Genomic DNA, 21596 nt, shown 5'->3' with positions numbered 1-21596 from the left:
TGAGAGTGGTTGAGTGGGTGAGGCAACCTCTTTCTCGACTCATTCTTCCCTATTAACAAAAAATAGGCCAGAAAGCAAGGACAAAACCTGGGGGTGGGCTGAGGAGAGGGAAGTTTTCGGAGAAAGCCAGGTGAGTCAAGAAGGTTCAAAGAATGAAGAAAGCATAATAATCAGGGGAAATTTATTACTTGGAAGTCAGGTGTACTGAATGGCTTGGTGTTCCTCTAAAAATCAAGTCAAGTCCATCTTAACCAAGTCTTGTTTACTAATTGTACAAAATGAATCTAGAGATGTAATGGGCCTTAGAGATCATCCAAACCCTCTAGTTCACAGATTAAGAAATTAAATAAATAAAAGCATTACTGGACTTGATAACAGGAAAATATTCTCTCACACATAACATATAATAACTCCAGAACATAAGATATCAGACTCAAACAGAAGTTTTTATCACCAACTATAGTTTTTTGAATGTAACATATATTTAATAAAAGCATAATAATAAAGAGACTATCCATATGCCCAACCTTATTGGAGGTTTTTAACAGTCACTTTATTCTTCAGTGTTTCATTCATAATTTAACTTGTAAACATTTAAAAAGTTATACTGAGAAGGGAAATCATTCACCTTTATACATGTTTTCTGGACAGAAGATCTGATAAATTTTTCAATATTAACTTTTATGTTATCTATTTTCAAATGTGATCATTATTACATCACTGATTTTATTTACAAGTTAAACATAGCAGGTGGTCATGTTTAGGTAAAGGTCATAATGCCCAGAAGTAGGGGAGAACAAAAGAAGAAGAGGTATAGGTTTCTTCTTCCCTCCCATGGCAGAGGGACCTGAGAATGCTAGTTTAAACCTACAAGTTTGTATTTATTCATTTTCCTTCATTTTGTTTTAGGCAAATGATCAACTGTTTTAGCAGAAGTAGCAGCATAACAGGAACCCATCTAAAAGTGTTAGTGATGGTGGTGGTGAGACTTGGGTGGAAGGCAGGAGTGGAGAAGGAAGAGGTGGCCCATGTGGAATGTCCACTTACTCTTTCTGGTGGGGGAAAGGGAGGGGAAGGAGGATGTGGCAAGAACTCCAGTCTAAAACCACCCTGGAAAAATACCCAGTCTTTTTTTTTTTTAGTACCCAGTCTTTTAAAATTGTATTTTTTCTATCTCCTGCCTTCAAATAAATACTGTTAACCATTGCTTGGCAAATGATGGAATAAAGTGCATGCTTTAAAAGGCACACTGTTTTTGATTTTGTTGACCGATGGCAGTTATATTCTAAAAGAATTTCAGTGTATCGACTTTAAATCTGAGACAGATGACAGTTCTGTAAAGCCCAGAGTACACGTACAAGGACTGTAAGAAGTCCTTTACAGGTTTGACATAGGCTAAGTGCGCCAGCACGTCTTGCCGTGTGGGGCCGTTTTCAGCACTCTTCTCTCTAGGTATGTGGTGCCTCTTTTTAATCACTCATATTTTTCTTCTGGTTCCCATTTCCTGCACCAACCCATGCCACATTCTCTTGTTCAAAGACACTGTGCTATGGAACTGGGGCAGGTACTGGGCATGCTTGTGATGGTCACGTAGGATCATCTCAAGTAGGCATAAGGGAAACACTGAATGTTAGAGTGTACATGTGAATATTAGAACCTGCCTGTTAATATGCAGAAATGTATGCCATTTATCTAGAAACCTTATTAATGCTCTCAATATGTTTAAAAATGGTTAGTTCTAAAAGAGATGATGAGCCTTCAGAAAACAATATGATATAAAGGCAATACATTTGCTTTGAATTTGTCCACAGGAACAAAAAAGATCCTTACTATCACTAAATATAAATTTCAGTTATTTTATAACTCATCTTAAATAAAATGCAAAAGAAAAAAGTAAAAAATAAGTAGTAGAATCACACTCTACTTAATAAAAGGAGAAAAAACGCTCATGGGAATTAACACTGGCTAGTGCAGCTGCTCTGTGGAGCTGGGCTCTCTTCCCCTTTGTGAAAGAGCTGAAAGGGAAAGGTGTTCATTGGACAAGTGATGCTTTGACCTTCTCAACTCATGTTAGTTAAAGAGAGGAATGGTGAACTGGGTAAAATGAGTCATTATCAGGAAAAGCCCTTGGGACAAGGGCTTAACTTCGAGAGAAATAGTGGACTTGTTGAGTCCAGGGGCCAATACCGGGTTTCTGACAGCTAATTAAGAAGGTGATAGAAAAGTGTCATGTTTTTCTCCTTGAACGTTGGACAAAATATGGTGACATGAACTGTAATGGTTGTAGTTAATGAAAAAAGTATCAGATGGCACCAGTTTTTCTTTCTTTAAATTTATCTATATATGTCACTATATGTAATATTTTTTAAGAGTGCCACACTTAACATAATTGTTTTTTAAAGAGTAAAAGTTTAACTTCTTGTACTATTAAAGGGCAATAAAGCTCTAACTGAGGAACCTGGAGGCAAAAAATCTCAAGAGCAGGACAAGTGACTAGAAATGGCCTCTTGTGTGTTCCGTTCCAAAGAGCTTAGTGGAAAACTGGTAAAGTCTTAATAAAGTCTTCAGTTTAGTCAACAGCACTGTCTACGTGTTTATTGGTTTGGATGACATACTATGTTTACATTTATGTTAGATGTTAACAGTCCAGGAACCTAGGTGAAGTGTATACAGTATCTCTCTGTGATATTTTTGCAACATTTCTCAAAGCCTAAAATTATTTCAAAATAAACATTTTTTAAAAGCATTAAAGCAAGTGTTAAAAAACTGAAGCCGACTGAAACCTTCTTAGTCTGAGATGCACTTATTCTGAAGCACAGACTCTACTGTGTATGAAGTTGTACACAAGTTAATCAGCAAGAGGGAATATTTAGGAAAATATCAGAATAACTATTTTTGATTACTTAGCACTAATTACTTACTACAACATATTGAAATTCATGTGTATATGATTTCTTTGCTTGGTCCTTGTAAATAATTAAGGGAAACTGCTCAAAATATAATGACTGACTCTAGTAACACAAAATCATGTTAGTAATTATCAACTTAGCTCAGAACTACCCTATAAGATTTTAGATACCTGCATTTCTAAAAGATTTTAAGAAAATAATACCCAAATTTATTTAGCAACATAAAATATGATAAATTTATTACCTGAGGTACACCAATTTTTCTGCAAGCTTCTAGGAAATTCTCCACATTTCGTCTGCATTTTGCCATTGTTAATTTAGGCTGCAAAGGAAAGAAAACATGGTGTTATTAGCAAAGTTTAAAAAAATTTGCTAACTAAAAATACTCTTGACAACTGCTTCATAAACTGAATGTTCTAGACCAGAGGGTCAGCAAACTTTTTCTTAAAGAATCAGATAATAAAGATGTTAGGCCATATGATCTGTTGCAACTACTCAAATCTGCTAAGAGCTTGAAAGCAACCACAGACAATATATAAACAAATAAGAGTGACTGTGTTCTAATAAAACTTTATTTGCAAAAATAGGTACTGGCCTCTGGCCCATAGTTTGCCACCCCCTACTTTAGATATTGGGCTTTGATTTTTGTAAGGCAAGTGCTAAATAGAGAAATTTTAGGAGGATGGTTTCATTTTTTTCCACTTTAAAGCAATATACACCAAAGAAAATTTGGAGGAATAACAAGAAAATTAATTACCCACAGCTCAGTCATTCAAATATAATTATAGTTATTAACACTTTGGTTCATTTCCTTTCAGTCTTTTTAAAGAAAACAGTAATAAAAAAAAATCAATAGCCTTTGCTCATAAATATGTTACAGATGCATAATGTCTCTACTCAATGGTTATATTTAAAATTTTTTAAACATTTGAATTTTAAAAGATTGGATTAAAGAACCATTTTCCAAAGGGTGGAAATTTCCCTAGCCACTAACTAGTAAGCTTGCTTTTCTGAAAGGATCTCTGATGACTAGAACATAGTTGTATCACATGACCTAAAGTTGTGATAAAATTTTTTGCCAAGTGGGTTATCATGTAAGAAAGAAATCTGAATCTCATTTTCCAAAGTGATTAACAAACTCAATTGTTCAAATTCATCTGCTGGTTTAAGTATCAGGCATGGAAGCCAAACATTTGCAGGGAATCTGACCTATAGTTTTTACAAAGCAGATGAAAGCCTGTACCATCTCTAGAAAAAAAAACGGTTTCACTTGGGAATTATCTGGGTTTTCTTCAAAGATGGAATATCATACTGTTGCCAAGAAGAGAGGAAACAAGATAACTACATAGTAATGGTTGAAGGTACTATAATCTTGGCCGGAGAAACGTAGCAGGCACTAGGATTGGCTTTATCATAAAAGTTTTATAAAAGGCAACAACTGAGATGGAAGGAGAGTAATAATAATTTTAAAATTTCAAATTGAAAAGCTTTCAAAATTAAGTCTAGAAAGAAGATAACAGGTTTCCATGGAGAGCACCCCTTCTTGCCTATGCCAAGTTCTTCTATAACTGAGGTAAAAAAGTTAAAAAAAAAAAAAAAGTGAAACATAAATAGAATCAGAATCTGCTTAACAGAAGGAGAAAAACAATCATGGGGGTTCACACTGGCTAATTCACTTGGAGCTGGGCTCCTTCTCTTAGACTTTTTACATGTAAAAGAGCGGGTGTTCACGGTACGAGTGATGCTATGGTTTTAACTCCTTGCTAGTTAAGAGGGAGGTAAGGTGAATTGAGGCCTAATAGAAAAGTCACTGTGGTGAAAGCTATTGGGGCATGGGCTTAACTTTAAGAGAAACTGGGCAAAGAAAACATAGGACAACTGCTTTTCACTTAGAAGAATTTTTCATTAGCTAGAAACTCCCTCTCCATATACCAGTAGAAAGGGAAGCAGAATCAATGTAACTAGCTTCCCTTATTCTGAAGGGACCTTAGCTAAGCAGACCAGGATCTTGATCTGAGTTTGGGAGAGAAGGCTAGGGGTGTCGTGTGCACAGGTGGATCATGAATGTGGGACTCTAGCAAAAGAAGGGGACCTGGGCATTTCGTTCTATAAAAGAAGGACCCCTACATTTCTGAAACATCTCCCTCAGATGTTGGAAGGACAGAGTGAAATAGGTCTTACTGCATAGGCAGAAAAACAAGTTTCCTTCTGTGCAAAAGAAAGGATAAAACGATAGAGTTCGTGTTGCTAAGTACGAAACTGGTCCAAGAGCCACCACCACCTCAGACAAAAAGAAAAGAAAGCTCAGAATAGTGATCCTGGGGTCCAACTCAGCATTATCTCTATGAGGAGTATTAGCACCCTAAGATGTGTGTGGGTGGGGGGTTGTGGAGTAGAATAAAAAGATTCCTTTGAGATTTCCCCTACAAAGAGCAGATTTCTGACTGATGAAGGGGAAATGGAGTGGGGAACCATCATCTGTCTCCAGTCATTCCTTGTCTTAGCATTTGTCTAAATCCCAGGGATGTAGGTCAGTGTTTCATAATTGGGATACAACTCCTTCTTACAGTCTGATGAAAGCTGTGAATCTACTCTTGGGAAGAATACACATGCATACAATTTTAGGGAGTTCAACGAGTGCTGGAAGCCTTAGGAGTGCATGAATCCCAGGTTACACATCCCCGCTCTGTATGTGTCCAATGGAATGGCTAGTTAAAAGGGCTCAGGGGTGTAGGCTCCCTATCACTCTGGAGTGTAGAGGGACTCATGATTTTGCCTTAAGTCAAATATCAGAGGAACCTGCTATCCCCAAAAGCTTTTCCAGAACTTCGTATGACATAAAACATGGTTTTGGATAGCCATGTAGAGCCTGTTTCATTTCTGTAATGTACAGCCCGATCTGAATAAGAAATCTTATGTGGGTTCTGGGGAAGAAAGTAAATAATTTCAGCAAGAGGAAAGGAACTACACTGAAAGGAACAAGAAATAAATGATTTTGCTATTTGAAATTTGAAATGATTCAGCATTTTTTCAGGTCATCTTCCTTGGTGATATGGTTCATTCAATGAGTTGTCACATCACAATATTTGTTATGATTTTTTTATATGATTCAATAGTGCACTTCTAACAATGTGAACTGTACTATTTAAAACCTATGCCTATTGAACAACCAAACAGCAGTTTATCATATATCACAGATTCTCCCAAAATAACAAAGAAAGATGAATTATAACCTAATGGTTACAAGCACAAGTGCCCTTCTGAGTTTCTTTCGAAATACCTGGACTTATTACCTCCCCTTACAATGAGGGATCATTTCTTGAACTGCGGGGGAAAAAAAGCCTGGTTCATACAGTACATCATGAAAGTGTTTCTTAAGTTACACTCAGAGATCTAATTAGCAGGTTTTCAAAGAATTACAATAAATCACTATGTGTTAATGTAGCCACAAAGAAACTGCTACGGTTTTTCATTTGTATTTGGCTTTAATTTTATATTCTCATCAGGAAAAATCTCTAAGAAAGTAAGTTACAAAGCTCTCTGTATGGTCAGAATAAGGGGAGAAATAGTCTAATATGAGGGAGAGCAATTCAGTATGAAGGAAAAATAGATATAAATATTTATACTGAAATCTAGTACTGTAACAGTATCCCCATTAAAGCAATATTGACTTATTCATAATAATCAGTATCATAATTTAAAAGTGAGGGATTTTTTTGCTTTTAATTAAAATACTGGACGGTTTTCATCTGGTTGACTCAAAGTCCATTTTTCCACCCCCAAATGTTATAATTTGGGAATTTTTACATACTGAGGTGTTTCTCAACTTTATAGGTCATTTATTAACCCAAAAGATCCCCTCTTAAACAATTTTATTTAGTAGGCCTACTTGCTTTTAAGTGTCAAGGATACTATTTCAGGAAAGAGCTCATTTATTTTACTTTTTAAGAGGAATTCATGTTCTTGAGAGAATGGACCACTTGTAACTCATCTCTGTACCTTTCATCCTATTCAGAATGCCTACCACTGACTAGCTGCTCAATAAATATGACTAAATGTTGTTGCTGATTTCGTTAGCAAGTTTTAAATGCTCTAATTTCATGTTATATCACGTTTCTTTGACAAGAAGGTCCATGTGTTTTATGTCTCTAAGTGGTTTAACACTGATAAAATAGTTTTATTTTTCCTGTATGTAAATACTTTACATTCTTAAATGAAAGGCACTATGTTTGGTTGATGAAGATAAAGAACGTCAGTCACCCTTCCTCTCATATTCCACTTTCTACATGAGCTCCTTGCTACTTCCTAATTATTTCCCCTGAAAATGAAGAATGATAGATTTGTCTTTTTTTATTACTAAAAAAATTTATTTTTCTTAATTCAGTTGACAGAAACTGGGAAGAAGGCAAAGTATGAATAAGCCCTTCCCCTTCTGGCGTTGCCAAATAGCATGTCAATTCCTGTTCTCTTAATCACCACCTTTAGGAGCAAAACCAAGTCTTTCAAGTCTTTGGGGGCATAGTTGATTTGGTAGTGCTACTGTTCCTCTCTGCCTTTTCTACACAAAGCTGAATGCCTGTTTTCTGAGGTCACTAAATAAAAAGTGGCTACCTATTTTCTTTAGAAGCAAATGCATGACTCTGTTTTTGGATATGCTAGAGGGGAAAGGGCCATGTCAGCCTCTTGGGACCTTGGTAACAAAGCAGCTTTTATAATTAGAATCAAAGGTCCTTGGGAGGCTTAAACGATTTGCATCCGGGGAGGCAGCAAGATGAATGTCCAGAGTGGCAATCTATAGGCCTAGATACAACTGCAATTTGAGTAAAGGATTTGCATCAGGAAGTATGTAAATAACATACTTATGTTATTTAAATAACATAAATAACAACAAATGACCAGAAAATGAGATGAGGGCAACACCTTTGAAAAGGTTAGACACGGCTAAGCATGTTACAGATGCACAATATCCATTCAGACTCATCAAAAGAGCTGTCACAACATCAAATAATAATCAAATGCAATGTGGAAACCTTGATTACATCCTGTTGTGTGTGCATACTAGTGAGGGGAGAGGAGCAGAGCAGCCATGAAAGATATTCTTGGAACAACTGGGGAAATCTGAATATAACTTGTGGATGCTATTGGTGCCTCACCCAATGTCTCTTTACTTAGCCTGTGCATCCATCCTCATTTCCTACCCCCACTCCCTGCTGGCTGCTAAGGGCTCAGAGCTGTCCCTTCTCAGTTTCAGCCTGATCCCACAGGGAGCACTGTGAATCAATCACATCACACTCCCACCTTGAGGAATAGGGCTCAGCCACCACACTGTTCATCCCTGGCTTCAGGCTACGGGTAAGAGCAAGGTGGCCTAGGACAATTCTCAGAAATATTTAGGGGGTAAGGTGTTATAATATCTGCAACTTTTAAGTGGTGCAATTAAAACACACACACACATGAACACGCATAAATATAGACAAAGCAAGATGGCAAGATGCAATGAATGTCACCTCTAGGTGGAGGCTTTAAGGGTATTCTTTGTGTTATTCTTCCAGTTTTTCTGAAGGTTTGAAATCTTTCTTAATAAAAATTTGAAGGTGTGCGCCGCAACTACTGAGCCCACACGCCACAACTAGAGAGAAGCCTGCAATGAAGAGAACCCCTGCCACGATGAAAGAGCTGCCTGCTGCAACAAAGATCGTGCGTGCTGCAACAAAGACCTGATGCAGCCAAATAAATAAAAAAGAATGGAAAAAAAATATTAAAAAATTTTGAAGGAAGAAAAAGGAGAGTTGTGTCAATCTAAAACTTGCTCTTTCTCTTGTGGTTGCCATCCTGATACTGACGTCCATATCTAACCAGCAGTCTAAAAAAACCTGCCAGTCATCTTGAATGCATATTCTGCCTCATTTTCCACCTGAGGTTGGTCCCTCAATAATGTCACTTCTACCCCTGAAATATTCATCATTCTAAACTGCAATTATAATCACATTATTCCTCTCAAATTCTTTCTGTGTTTCCTGATTGTCTACACTAAGATAAACTTCTATTTCCCTGACATGGGACATGAGGCCCTTGTGACATGGGACATGAAGCCCTTGTCACATGGCCCTTAGCTTACCTCTCTAGCTACATCCTCTGCCATTTACACCAACACCTTGTGAATGATCTATTCTGAACAACTTAAGAAATCCTTGAATATGCCATGACCTTCCTTAGCTTTTTAGTCTAGGAATACTATGCCCAGAATGCTCTTCTCCCTCTCTGTACTGCTGGCAAATTCCTACTCATATATCAAGAATTAGTTCAAATTTTACCTCCTCTGGGAAGGCTTTCCTGAACTTTCCAGGCAGAGTTGAAGTGGCCCCTTTTTTGTATTCCCATAGCACACTTCTTACATACCTCTTTTATAACATCACACACAGCTGTTAAGTTATTGTTTACGTGCCTACTTTTTCTCTAGTAGAAGTGAGACCCGGAAGGCAGGGGCTGGACTCTGTTCATATTTGTACCCTTAGCATTCTCCACAGTGCCTGCCTCTGTACTTAACAAATGTCTGATGAAGAGCCAACTTTTTTTAAGCATTATAAACTTACTACAGCTGGTGAGGGAACGTGAATGCTTGGGACAGATCGAGGCCGCACATGATTGGCCAAATGGCAAAGAACAACACCATCGGTTAGAGCTGCTCCAAGATCACAAGGCAGAGATACTTTTAACCGGTACTCAATATGCTAAAAGAACAGGAAAATGTGAAATATATTAATTAAAGAGTGGCTGACACACAGGACATAATGGAGTCACAATGGAATATTTTTAATTAGAAATCAAGTTAAAAAGCAAATAACTTAAGTACCACAATCTCTATTTTATCTTTCTATCCCAAGTCAATAATTTAAGGAGATCATATATATATATATATATATATATATATATATATATATATATATATATATATATATATATATGTATGGCAGCCAGGCGACAGTGCTGCAAAGTTCCACAACAGAATTCACTTACAATTTTCTGACTAAAAAACAAAAAACAACTAGCTCCAATTTTAAAATAAACACTACGTATGATGTAAGTGTGGTATGTATCGATATATGTATATGTGTACATACATATGAATTATTATTACTCTAACAAGATTTCTTTAAATCATGAGGCAGAAAAAAATTTTAAATGAGTAGGGTCAGGGGTTGAGCTTTATGGAATAACCCATCTCATTTTCCTAGTAAACAAGTGAAAAAATTCATCACACAATGGGCACCACAGCACACAATGGGCACTTGTTGATTCTATTAAAAATTATAAGTCAAATGAACAAGTGATGCCAGGATTATGGGCTACAGCAGTATCACTGAAAAATGTAATTCAAAGGCAATGTACATACTTTCCGTAGTTGGTCTATTAATTCCAGCTCTTCTTCTCTCTGTCTTGAATTCTGTCTTGTTACTGGATCTTTAAAATCAGTGGTAGGTGCAGAAGATGAAAGGAGGGGTGACGCATGACCTAAAAAATATTGGTATGTAAGATAGAAAGGCGACTGCCAGTGCTGCAAAAATACTCAGATCCACCTGATCACAGTTTCCTTCAAAGTACAGCACTTTCTACTTCTGGACTGACCTTTTAAAAAAAGTTTTTATTATGGAAATTTAAAAATATGCACAATAATAGGGAGAATAGTATGAAAAACTACCACATGTCCATTACCCATTTGGCTCAACTACTTTGTGTTTGATTATATCCATTTAAAAACGTTTCTATTGAAAAATATCACATGCAAAAAATTAGACAAATCATAAGCAAACAGCTCAATAAATTATCATCACAAAGCAGACACAAGCAAGTCAATAAATGTAACATTACCAACACCCAGGAGACCCTCTCATGTTCCCTACCCATCAGTAGGTTACCCAACTGTTACCCAACTGTTGGGTAACAGTTATTTCTAGTACCACAGGTTCTAATTCTAACGATGGACCTCCTGGCTTCTAACACCACAGATTAGTTTTGTCCATTTTTGAACTTTCTACCTATAAAACCATATTATATGTGTGTATGTTTTTATGTTTGGCTTCTTTTGATCAACGTTATAAGATTTATCCACGTTGTTGTGTATATTAATGTGTTCATTTTCATTGCTTATTTAGTATCCCATTGTACAAATATACACAATTATTTACCCATTCTATTGTTGATGGACATTCAGTTTGGGGCTATTATGAATAATGTTGCTATGAATAATTTGGACATATCTTTTGGTACAGATGTGTACATATTTCAGAAAGCAAAATTGCTAGTCATAGGATATACAAGGGTTCACCATTAGCAGATAATGTAAACAGTTTTCCATGCTAATTAACAATCCCACCAGCAGTGCATCTCTGGTTTGAGTTTAAATCTCACTGTGAGTGTATCTATCAGTTATGTTAAAAATAGTTATTTTGGGAGTGAAATGTCTGTTTCTACTTCTAGGTAACCTTTGGGGGTCAGGCAGAAATTTGCCACATTAACTAAAAACCATGAGACTAAACAGTTCTTTTTTTTTAAAATTACTGATTCATTTCTTTAACAACACAGAAAACAGATTTTACCAACAGAGAAATCTGAAAAAGAGCACACTACAGAGAGAAGGGACATTCCCTGAAGCCCTGAAAGAGTAATTTTTTTGTTCAAACACTATAACCTGCTTTTAGGTGGTACTGAGAAACTTTCTGACCAAAATGAATTCAAACAAGATTAAGATTCTCTTCCTTTAATATCGGTGAGATCACAGACAAACGCAGAGTTTAAAACTTTTGCCTTGGTGACATCTCAGGGTAGAAGTTTATTTATTTATTTGTTTGTTTGTCTGGCCTCACTGCGCAGCTTGCGGGATCTTAGTTCCCTGACCCACGGTTGAACCAGGGCCCCGGCAGTGACAGCGCAGGGTCCTAACCACTGGTCTGCCAGGGAATTCCCAGGGTAGAAGTTTAAAAGCATATAACATATAATGTTATATCCACCACCCCCCACCCCCCAATGCCCCTTTTAGCACTGCCACCTACCTTTATTTGTTTCTGCCCTGACAGCTCCTCTGAAAAGGAAGCTTTCAGGGCGCTGGGCCTGGTTTCTCTGAATAGCAGCAGGAAAAGAATATGCAGGGGAATGATGAACTGAATCAGCATGGAAAAGCAAAATAAGATTAAAGAAGATGGAAAAAAATTAAATATAATAACAGACACATGACAAAAGTTCAATAAATGGCAAATGAAGAAAAAAGTTAAATATTGCAATGATATAAAATGATAATTTTGTTTATTAATAGAAAATCTGGTATAGAAAAGTAACCTCCGGGACTTCCCTCATAAGCCAGAGGTTAAGACTCCACGCTCCCAATGCAGGGGGCCCAGGTTCGATCCCTGGTCAGGGAACTAGATCCCGCATGCCACAACTAAAAGATCCCGCATGCCGCAACTAAAAATCCCGCATGCCGCAACTAAGACCCGGAGCAGCCAAATAAATAAATACTTAAAAAAAGAAGAAAAGAAAAGTAACCCTGAAAGTGGGAGGGCTGCTTGTATGTATTTTTATTTTTATTTTTTTTTGGGTTGTGCCGCGCAGCTTGTGGGATCTCAGTTTCCCAACGAGGGATTGAACCTAGGCCATGGCAGTAAAAGCCTGGAATCCTAACCACTACACTACTAGGGAAATCCCTGTTTGTATGTATTTTTAATTGTCATGTTACTTTTGGTATATCAATAAAGGCAAAATGAATGTTAATATATTAAATATAGTCTCTTGCAAACCTACAGCCCTGCTAGCTCTTGCTCGTTTTTTCATATCAAATGGCTGAGTGGCTGAACGACTAGTTGAATTAAAAAGTGAAAAATGTGCAGAGTTCCCAATTTTGTGTCTGATTTCTCATTTCAGAAAAGGAAGCCACAGCCATCTAAGGAGTAATTTATCAGGAAAATCCTGGTAAAGAATTATAATCAGGATGTGGTTAATTGCACTTTTGTGTCTATTACCTGTTTCTGTTGTAGGTGAACTTGATATAGCATTAGATCTGTGATCATTCTGTGGAGAAACATAGATACATCAATAATTATTATTCAAGAAGAGGTACTTTCCACATTTATGGAAAGTACCTCTTTCCACATTTGGGATTATATCAATAAAAGAATAAAAACATGCAACTCTCCTCCAAAATTAAGTCTAGAAATGAGAATTTGGTATAATAATTCTGAATATTTTTTAAGGCCAAACATTTTTTTAAATTAATTTTTATTGGAGTACAGTTGCTTTACAATGTTGTGTTAGTTTCTATTGTACAGCAAAGTAAATCAACTATATGTATACATATATCCCCTCTTTTTTGGATTTCCTTCCCATTTAGGTCACCACAGAGCATTGAGTTGAGTTCCCTGTGCTATACAGTAGGTTCTCATTAGTTATCTACTTTATACATAGTATCAATAGTGTATATATGTCAATCCCAATCTCCCAATACATCCCACCACACCCCCAAGGCCAAACTTTATTTAGTTCTACAGAATACAAGATTTATGTAATGCATTCTCTAAAGATAGTCCTATTATATAACAGGCCTTTCCTATGACTGTGAAAAATGAAATCATCCTAAGGCAGAAAATTTTATTGGGAAATGTATGGAAGAGAATAAAATTTTATTTTATAATAGTATTTTTCTGGCATACTTTCTAAAGTATTGCTACCCCCCTCCTTGAGTGATGTTTTAAGAAAGAGTGATGAAGGTTTCTTCATTTCAGTTAGGAAATGAGGTATTTAAAGATGATAGTTGTATTTCGAGACTAGTATATGAATCCAAGATGTTTTTAACTTATTGACCAAAGGAACTGTAAAGAAGGAGGAAGAACTAGCTCAACTGGTATAGAGTGTACCTAAAAAAAGGGAATGGAGTTAAGCTAATTTAAAAGGAAGCATTGGTTAGCTGGGTTAAAAATACTGAAGACTTGGCAGAGGAGTAGAATCAAGAAAAGCTAGAATAACAACAGGTTTTCAGGCCTTGATAGCTAGTTATATTCAATAATCAATGAGTTGCACTCAATCATTTATGATAACTGAGACACATTTTTGAACAGAATGACTTTAAAACACACACACACATACACACACACATACACACTCCCATGCTTTTTTCTCCCTTTTGGTTTTCAATATTTTCAAAAATCTTTTATCTGAAGTTGGAGTTGGGTCAGGTGAGATTAATGATGACAGGAAATTTAAACTGCTATAAATAAATAAATAAACAGAAGCCATGCTGTTGAGAAAATTCTTGGACTGATCTGAAAGACAATTCTGTGGTAATGATTCCTTGGTTTGATACTCTTAGGCCAAGAATTAAGACTTAAAAAGTAAGCTGCGCTCTTGAGTGAAGCAATGTATTACATCTTCATTAGTGAAAAATACAACATGTTCATCAAGTTTAAAGATGCCAATAAACTAAGTTTAGGATGCTGAGAAGAAATGAAAATTTAAATAACAAATTTAATTTAAAATAAGAGCAACAGGCACTAGTAAAAGGAATAAATGGGCCAATGAGGCAAAAGCTGGATATCTTTTTAAGGAAACAAAATACTATCCTTATTTTCAAGGAAGATGAGGTAGGAAGGAGAAAGCTAGGACCAATGGTACAAACAGAAAAACATAAAAAGTAGAGATTATTCCAGATACAGATGAAAAAAAAAGTTTTTTTAATTTAAAAAGGCCTATTACAGTGAGATAGACTGGAAACTTTTTAACATATTTAGGAATAAAACGATAAAGTTATTAGACAACTCTATTAGATTAGAAGGAAGAGCTGAAACACATTCCACTGAATGGCAGCAAATGTTCTCTACCTCCAAGAATACCAAAAGATAACATACAGTTGGGTGTAATGAAAAACAAAGCCAGAAGAGAGGGGACTTACAAAATGGTGATTTAAAAAATATATTTTTATTTAAACTATAAATCTAACTGCTTACATTCTAGGATACTGAAATAATTCAAATCACGCTGAGGCCATTGACTAGTATATCTGAGAACTTTTGGAGAACTGGAGAGCAAAAAATGGAAACTGATACAAAGTCAACTTTTAGTGCCTAGTTAAGCAACAAAAGAAATAAAATCATGCCTAAATATAGTATATACCTGCTGCAAAGTAACTGAGATACCAAAAAATAAAGAATAAATATTTTTAAACTAATCATTTGACAGTGCAGCAGGTCCGACAGGAAGAATGTTAGACATTACACAACTTCTGGCACATTCAGATTTGGCCTTACTCAACTATAATTCTAGGGGAGGATAAGCCCCAATGCCCTAAGGTATCCACTGAGTGTAACGAATTAACTTTTCTCCTATATACCTAGAATGGTACTAGTTATACACCTTCCTTGGAAAAATTTTGAAAACAGTCCCTCAAATAATTTTCTTTGTAGTTCAAATAAGGAACCTAGCTGAGAAAGGCTAGCAAAAGGTAAATATAGAAGAGAATTATAAAGTTTTTTCAGGAGTCATCCAGGTATATGTAGCTTCAATAATAACCAGAGAGAAGGTTTATCAGGTTTACAGATGTTATAAAGTTGGGGTCAGCATTTAGAAGGACATGACGCAAGAATTTGAAAGTATTCCGGGAAATTAGAAAATTTTAAATGTTCGAAAAGCAAAATTAAGTATTTAGGAAAACAAAAGATACAAAGTTTAGAAATTAATTATCATTTAGGAATATAACTAAAACATCTCAGAATTACAATGGATACTGAGCAAAATGAATACCAAAATGGAAAAAGCCAACCTAATGCTCAGCATAAGACGTGAATAACCCTTGTTTCATGCTCAGTACCACGTGGGCTCTAATGAGGGATATATTTCTAGTTGGGAACTGTGGAGTCAAAACGGAGGGCAGAGAACTTGTGAAAGTTCGTAAGGACAAACAGGCTAGGAAAGGCACATAAAAGGGCCAAAGCTTATTTACGGAGAAGACAAGGGTGGCATCATAATAGTTTTCAAATATAAAGATTCTCCACATAAGGACTGCTAAGTAACTAGAAAACCTCCACTCTGGAAAGACAAGAAGAAATAGGTGTAAACCAAAGGAGGACAGATATAAGTTAGACAAGGAGAGGACCTTGTTGACAGTCAGGATTATGAATCATTTCTTAGGTATCATATGATAATAAGTATGGAATTACCATCCCTAGAGGCCTTTAAAAAATAAAATACCACAGGTTTTTAATTTAGACTTACAGGCCATATGATCTCCATTGTAACTATTCCTACTCTGCTTTTAAGTGCAAAAGCACCCATAGACAAATGGGAGTGGCTGTATGTCACTAAAACTATTCACAGAAACAGGTGGCCTAGGGACCATAGCTTGCTGACCTCTACTGTAATAGGGTTTTGGCAGTGACACTTTGGGGGACTGATACTCAAATTATTTTGCATGCCCATTAGACAACAGAGTTAACTCAATATCATATATTAACCAAAATAACATAGTAACTCATGACAAAAAAACCCCAACCCTTTGATAAGAAAATTAGAAGGACATTTCAAACAAAAATCTCAATATAAAGAATTAACAAAGGCTCTATGTTTCTGGCATAATAAAACTTCCAAAAAAGTTCAAGTGATATTAATGTTAAACTTAGTTTCATAAGCTTAGTTATATTTCATACAATTCTAGATTTCAGACTGTTGTTAGACCAATCCATTGGGAAATTTAAGACCTCCCCTGCAAACCTCCTCTTCAAAGTTCCTGATAAATTACAGTAACAAGATATACCTTAAGAGGCCTGAAGGCAGAAGAATGAGGCAGGGTAGCAGCACAGCCCACTTGATTCACACCTGACAGCGACTAAATTGCAAAAGAGAAAGAGAAGAAACAGAAGGCAGCATTTATGTTAGCAAAATGTCAGGCAGGCAGGCAGGCAGAGAAAAGGAAAGGTCACTGACAAACTTTCAAATGGTTTACTAAGATATTGATAGGGCAGAAAGAGAATAGTTGGGGGGAAAAAACCCTATAATTTATTAAACACAGTTTTCCACCTGTTTAATTCAAATTATTTCAATACCTCATACCACATTAATCAATAAATGAAAGGCAAGATTTATTAAACATGATTTTATATAGAAATAAAACTGAGTACATCAAATTTTTTTTAGCAAAATAGCCTTAGAAACAAATGAGTCCTGTGCTGTTTCTATGACAGGGGAAACAAATCCAGTCAAAGAGCTCATTTTAACTGATCAGAATTGGCATGAATAAGAGCAACATCTTTTCAATATTAATCCAAATTAGATTTATTATAATTCAGTTTAATGGCTCTGATGTGAGAAGCCAGGACATGAGGATTTTGCATCACACCTTAAGGATGAACCAGCATTTCATTTCTGCTTCTGTAAAAGTCCAAATGACCTCTGAGAAGTTAAGTACAATTTTCCTTTTCTTTGAATCCTTTATCCTTTCACCAACCTACATAAAACTAGTTAGATATATTAGAGATATAATTAGAGACAGTAAGTGTTAGAATCTATTGTATAGAATTTTGATTACAGATAAAAGCTGCTCAAAACATGACAATTTTTTCATTTGGTGGGGAGTGAAAATCAGAGAAGACAGAACTTTTACAAAGGGCGCTTGGGTAAGATTGTATCTATTAAAAATGCCAAAGGCTTAAAGATATTAAAGCCTTTATAAGTTAAATAATTTTAAAAAATTTAAACTACAATCACAAATAATGAATAAACGAATAACGGATAAATGAACAAGAACACACGTGGTGTTTAGGAAAAGGTGAGTAGGATGGTCAATGTAATAAACACAACTATATTTTTAATAAGTTGATAGATAGCAATGTCTTTTTCGTGTGTGCAAAAAAAAGCATGTAACACACACTGCAACATTATCTTAAGGCAGAAGAAAGTGAGGAAAGAAATGTACCAAAGAACAAGGCTGTGACAGCAGTCTTACATTGCATATGCCTTCACCTGTTTAGACTTTCTGGTCCTCCTTATGATCAAATGGACTTGAATTACTGTCAATCTCAAATATAAAAAGGCTAAAAGCCACTATGCTGGCAAAGAAGGAAAAAAGGATGGAAGGAAGAGGAAGTGAAATGAACCTAGATCCTTTCTAGTATCTAGAGATGGGATATAGATACATATGCGACATATATGAAAGCAACAGAAGCCTGAAGGGCAATCCTAAGAGAATGTTAGTGTAACTGATATTAAACATTACTAACAGTTATTTCAAATCCCATATTTCAAGGTCTTTAAATCAAATCCAACATTTACTTGCTATATCATCAGAACTTCTCATCTTGAAACAATTTTTTTTGAGATTTTTTTTTCTGATCGTGATTTTATTTTTTATTTTTTTATTTTGGCGGCACCTCGCAGCTTGTGGGATCTCAGCTCCCCGACCAGGGATTGAACTGGGGCCACTGCAGTGAAAACGCCGAATCCTAACCACTAGACCACCAGGGAACTCCCCTAATGAGCAACTATTAGATGTACAGAATACATGTTCACTCAGGAATTATTTATTAAGCAACTAATATATCCCAGGAATTAACGATAGGGATTGAGTATACATAGGTAAATGCAACAGAGAATATCCCTGTGCCCATGAAGCTTACAGTCTAGTAGTCTATAGGGGGTGGGGGAGAGGGGGAGATACAAAACAATAGACACCCATCTAAAAGTACTATGACGAAAAAAAAAAACAGTGAAGACAAATTTGATTTGGGGGTAGGCGTGTTGCAGAAAAGCCATTTTAAGGGTGTGACATTTAAGTTGATACCAGATAGATCAGTAGGAATTAACCAAGGGGTATATGCAGGGAATGAGAGGCATTCCATGCAGAGGGAGCATCATTTGCAAAGATCCTGAGGTGGGAAAGGGCTTGCCATATTTTCAGAGCTGAAAAAATGCTGATATAGCATGACCCCAGAGATGAGAGATACATAGTACCCAGAGTACACAGGAGCTTATAGGCCATGTTAAGAAGTTTGGAACCTACTCTAAAGGGTTTGTAGGCTGTGTTAAGAAGTATATGGATTTTGGGACTTCCCTGGTGGTCCAGTGGTAAAGAATCTGCCTTCCAATGCAGGGGACACCAGTTCAATCCCTGGTCGGGGAACTAAGATACCACATGCCGCGGGGCAACTAAACTTGCACGCCACAGCTACTGAGCTCGCGTGCCTCAACGAGAGAGCCTGTGTGCTGCAAACCACAGAGCCCACACGCTCTGGAACCCGCGCGCCACAGCTACAGAGCCCACGCACCCTGGAGTCTGCGCGCCACAACTAGAGAAAATGCTCACGCCACAACTACAGAGAAGCCCACGTGCTGCAACTAAGACCTGACGCAGCCAAAAAAATAAATAAAATAAATAATAAATAAATCTAAAAAAAAAAGTATATGAACTTTATTCTACTATATGAAGCCACTGAAAAGTAGTTTTGAGAAGATCAGAGGTATGATTTAAAAAATGACTTTTTGTTATACATGTTGGGCACTATTTGGCATGCAAAAATATGTGAGACATGGTTCTTGTTTGTAAAGGCCGTCTAATTTAGGCCAGACATGAATACTGTTAAGTAAAATAAAAGTGTATGTATTTTGAAAATGGCTGAAATTTCAAATTTCACGCTAAGGGGATTTTATTGTTTTTCCAAATTCCACTTTTTCCTTGACAAAAACGCCTGGGCATTCAGCACTTACTATATGTGTTATTAAATCTCATCTTCAGTTTCCTAAAGTGTTTCAAAGTGTTTTCAATTACAGTACAGGAGGCAATATAGCACAGTGTTCATGCAGGTTCTCAAGTCACCCGGATCTAGATTTGAACCCAGCCTTGTACTTACTAGCTGTGACCTTGGAGAAGTCACATTCTGGACAAAACATTCTGTGCCTCAGTAATCATTTGTAAAATGGTGATAAGTTTAACTCTTAAGGCTGCTGTGAGGAGTGAAATGAGATAATTCTGGTAAAGTGTCTGGATCATCATAGGCTCTCAATATTTTTCTACATTAAATTGTTATTTGCTTCTCATGCCAATTAGCTTTGACTAAAACTCCAGAGGCTTACTTCTTTATAAGACTGTCAGTTAAAATGTGCTTTAGCCATCTTAAAGGAAATGATGATTACAGAACACAGAAATTCTGACAATGAAAGTTTATGTAATAGAAATCTCATGCTCAAGTATGTAGTTCATGCAGTAGTATGCACAATGGCGGCAGTTACTAGCTCCTAAGACAGGAATTGCTACAGACAATAGGCTTTTGAACTGCTAGTTTTCAATACTATGGTGAAAAAAATAACATAAAACATGATAGGGAAAGCAATTATGTACATGGTTAGAATTCTCTTGCAAAGCTGATAAAAGTAAGACTCTCAATAAAGCTCTGAAGTTATACTCATTTTCAGCTGATGAAACAGGCAATAAAAGTAAACCAGTGTGTTTTAAGGTATCTTCTAAATTTGCATGTGTCCAATAAAATCAAATACAAAATTTAAAAAACAGTAAACCAACGTTAAAAATGATCAGTAGACAGCATTCCAAGTTAATGTTTCCCTGAGCTTAAAATATAAAATGGGTATGGAGGGATAATCTTGAGAGCTAAAAGTTTGGGATTTTCAGTAGGTTAAAATAGATAATAAAATAGGATGCCAAATATACATTTGTATAATTAGCATCATGAAGTAAGGGAACCATTCATCATACAGGTGACTTATAAGACAAAACAGTGATTAATAAAGTTCACCTGGAATTAGAAACAACATTTAAAAAACAAATATATTATTCCCTCTCCTCCAAACACACATACAAAGCCAATATGGTTCTCAATGCAAATGTTTTACTTTTGGAAACACTAACAAAGATATTTGAATCATATCTGCAGAACACTTGGAACACTGGGTAAATCATGAGAAGTAATGTAGGGAGACAGTTCTAGCTATTTGTAAAGCATTTAGTAATGATGCTCATCATGTTTTATGGTATTTAGATCAATTCAGAATGAAAAGTACAATAGCTATTCCCCAAATCTCGACACAGCAATGTAAAACTCCATTTTGTGCAAGGTTCTTACCACTAACAAGGCACTATCATCAGTGTGCTGAGACCTTCTGGATGGGAAGGGACACTGGAGAGGTGGAGAAAAATGAAGCAATGTCAAAAACAAGCTATGCACACACATGACGAGTTTCACAAATACACAAGCAAAGAGACATATTAACACATACTTGTGAAGATGCTGACATACAGGACCACATTCACAATCATTCAGAACTCATGCATTAAAATAGCTAATAAGTTGTTTCTGGGTAACGGTTTTCTTCTAAAGAACTTAAACAACTTCAAATATGATCTTATTGCATAAAAACTTTCTAAAGCAAGGAGGGGAATAGGAATTATTCTCTGTTCTGAGAAGAGAAAGCTGAAGATGTAGCAGTAACATAAATAATTTGTGGTCATTTAGTGAGCTAGTGACAAATTCAAAACAATAAACCCAAGAGTCATGATTTCTAGTCTAGGCATCTCTTCATTACCTTTCTCAGACAAAACAAGGGTACAACTGCTTTTCCTGAGGAGCTTTAGTTTTCAGATAATGAATTACTCCAGAACGACCAGTAAGAAGGAAATGTTGGGTAAAAAAGGAAGAGTGTATT

At 36.1% G+C, this 21596-nt stretch overlaps 1 protein-coding gene across 8 annotated transcripts in view; it reads right to left on the bottom strand.

Moving 5' to 3' along the window:
* LRCH3 (leucine rich repeats and calponin homology domain containing 3) overlaps nucleotides 1–21596 on the bottom strand; it is a 113248-nt gene that overhangs the window by 6264 nt on the left and 85388 nt on the right. For 3 of the 8 annotated variants that reach the window (XM_068546558.1, XM_068546554.1, XM_068546555.1), the window contains 7 exons: nucleotides 21017–21070; nucleotides 16702–16773; nucleotides 12923–12971; nucleotides 11960–12067; nucleotides 10303–10421; nucleotides 9503–9640; nucleotides 3154–3231 (listed from right to left, as the gene is read on the bottom strand). In XM_068546558.1, coding sequence (XP_068402659.1) covers nucleotides 3154–3231; nucleotides 9503–9640; nucleotides 10303–10421; nucleotides 11960–12067; nucleotides 12923–12971; nucleotides 16702–16773; nucleotides 21017–21070 — 618 coding nt within the window. The remainder of the gene's footprint in view (nucleotides 1–3153; nucleotides 3232–9502; nucleotides 9641–10302; nucleotides 10422–11959; nucleotides 12068–12922; nucleotides 12972–16701; nucleotides 16774–21016; nucleotides 21071–21596) is intronic. The other 5 variants (XM_068546561.1, XM_068546557.1, XM_068546560.1 and 2 more) reach the window with 3 other exon arrangements.

Source organism: Eschrichtius robustus, chromosome 6 (assembly GCF_028021215.1).
Source record: "Eschrichtius robustus isolate mEscRob2 chromosome 6, mEscRob2.pri, whole genome shotgun sequence".
NCBI classification, from domain to species: Eukaryota; Metazoa; Chordata; class Mammalia; order Artiodactyla; family Eschrichtiidae; genus Eschrichtius; species Eschrichtius robustus.
The sequence above is the reverse complement of the archived record's forward strand: the minus strand, read 5'-3'. Positions and strand labels throughout refer to the sequence as shown.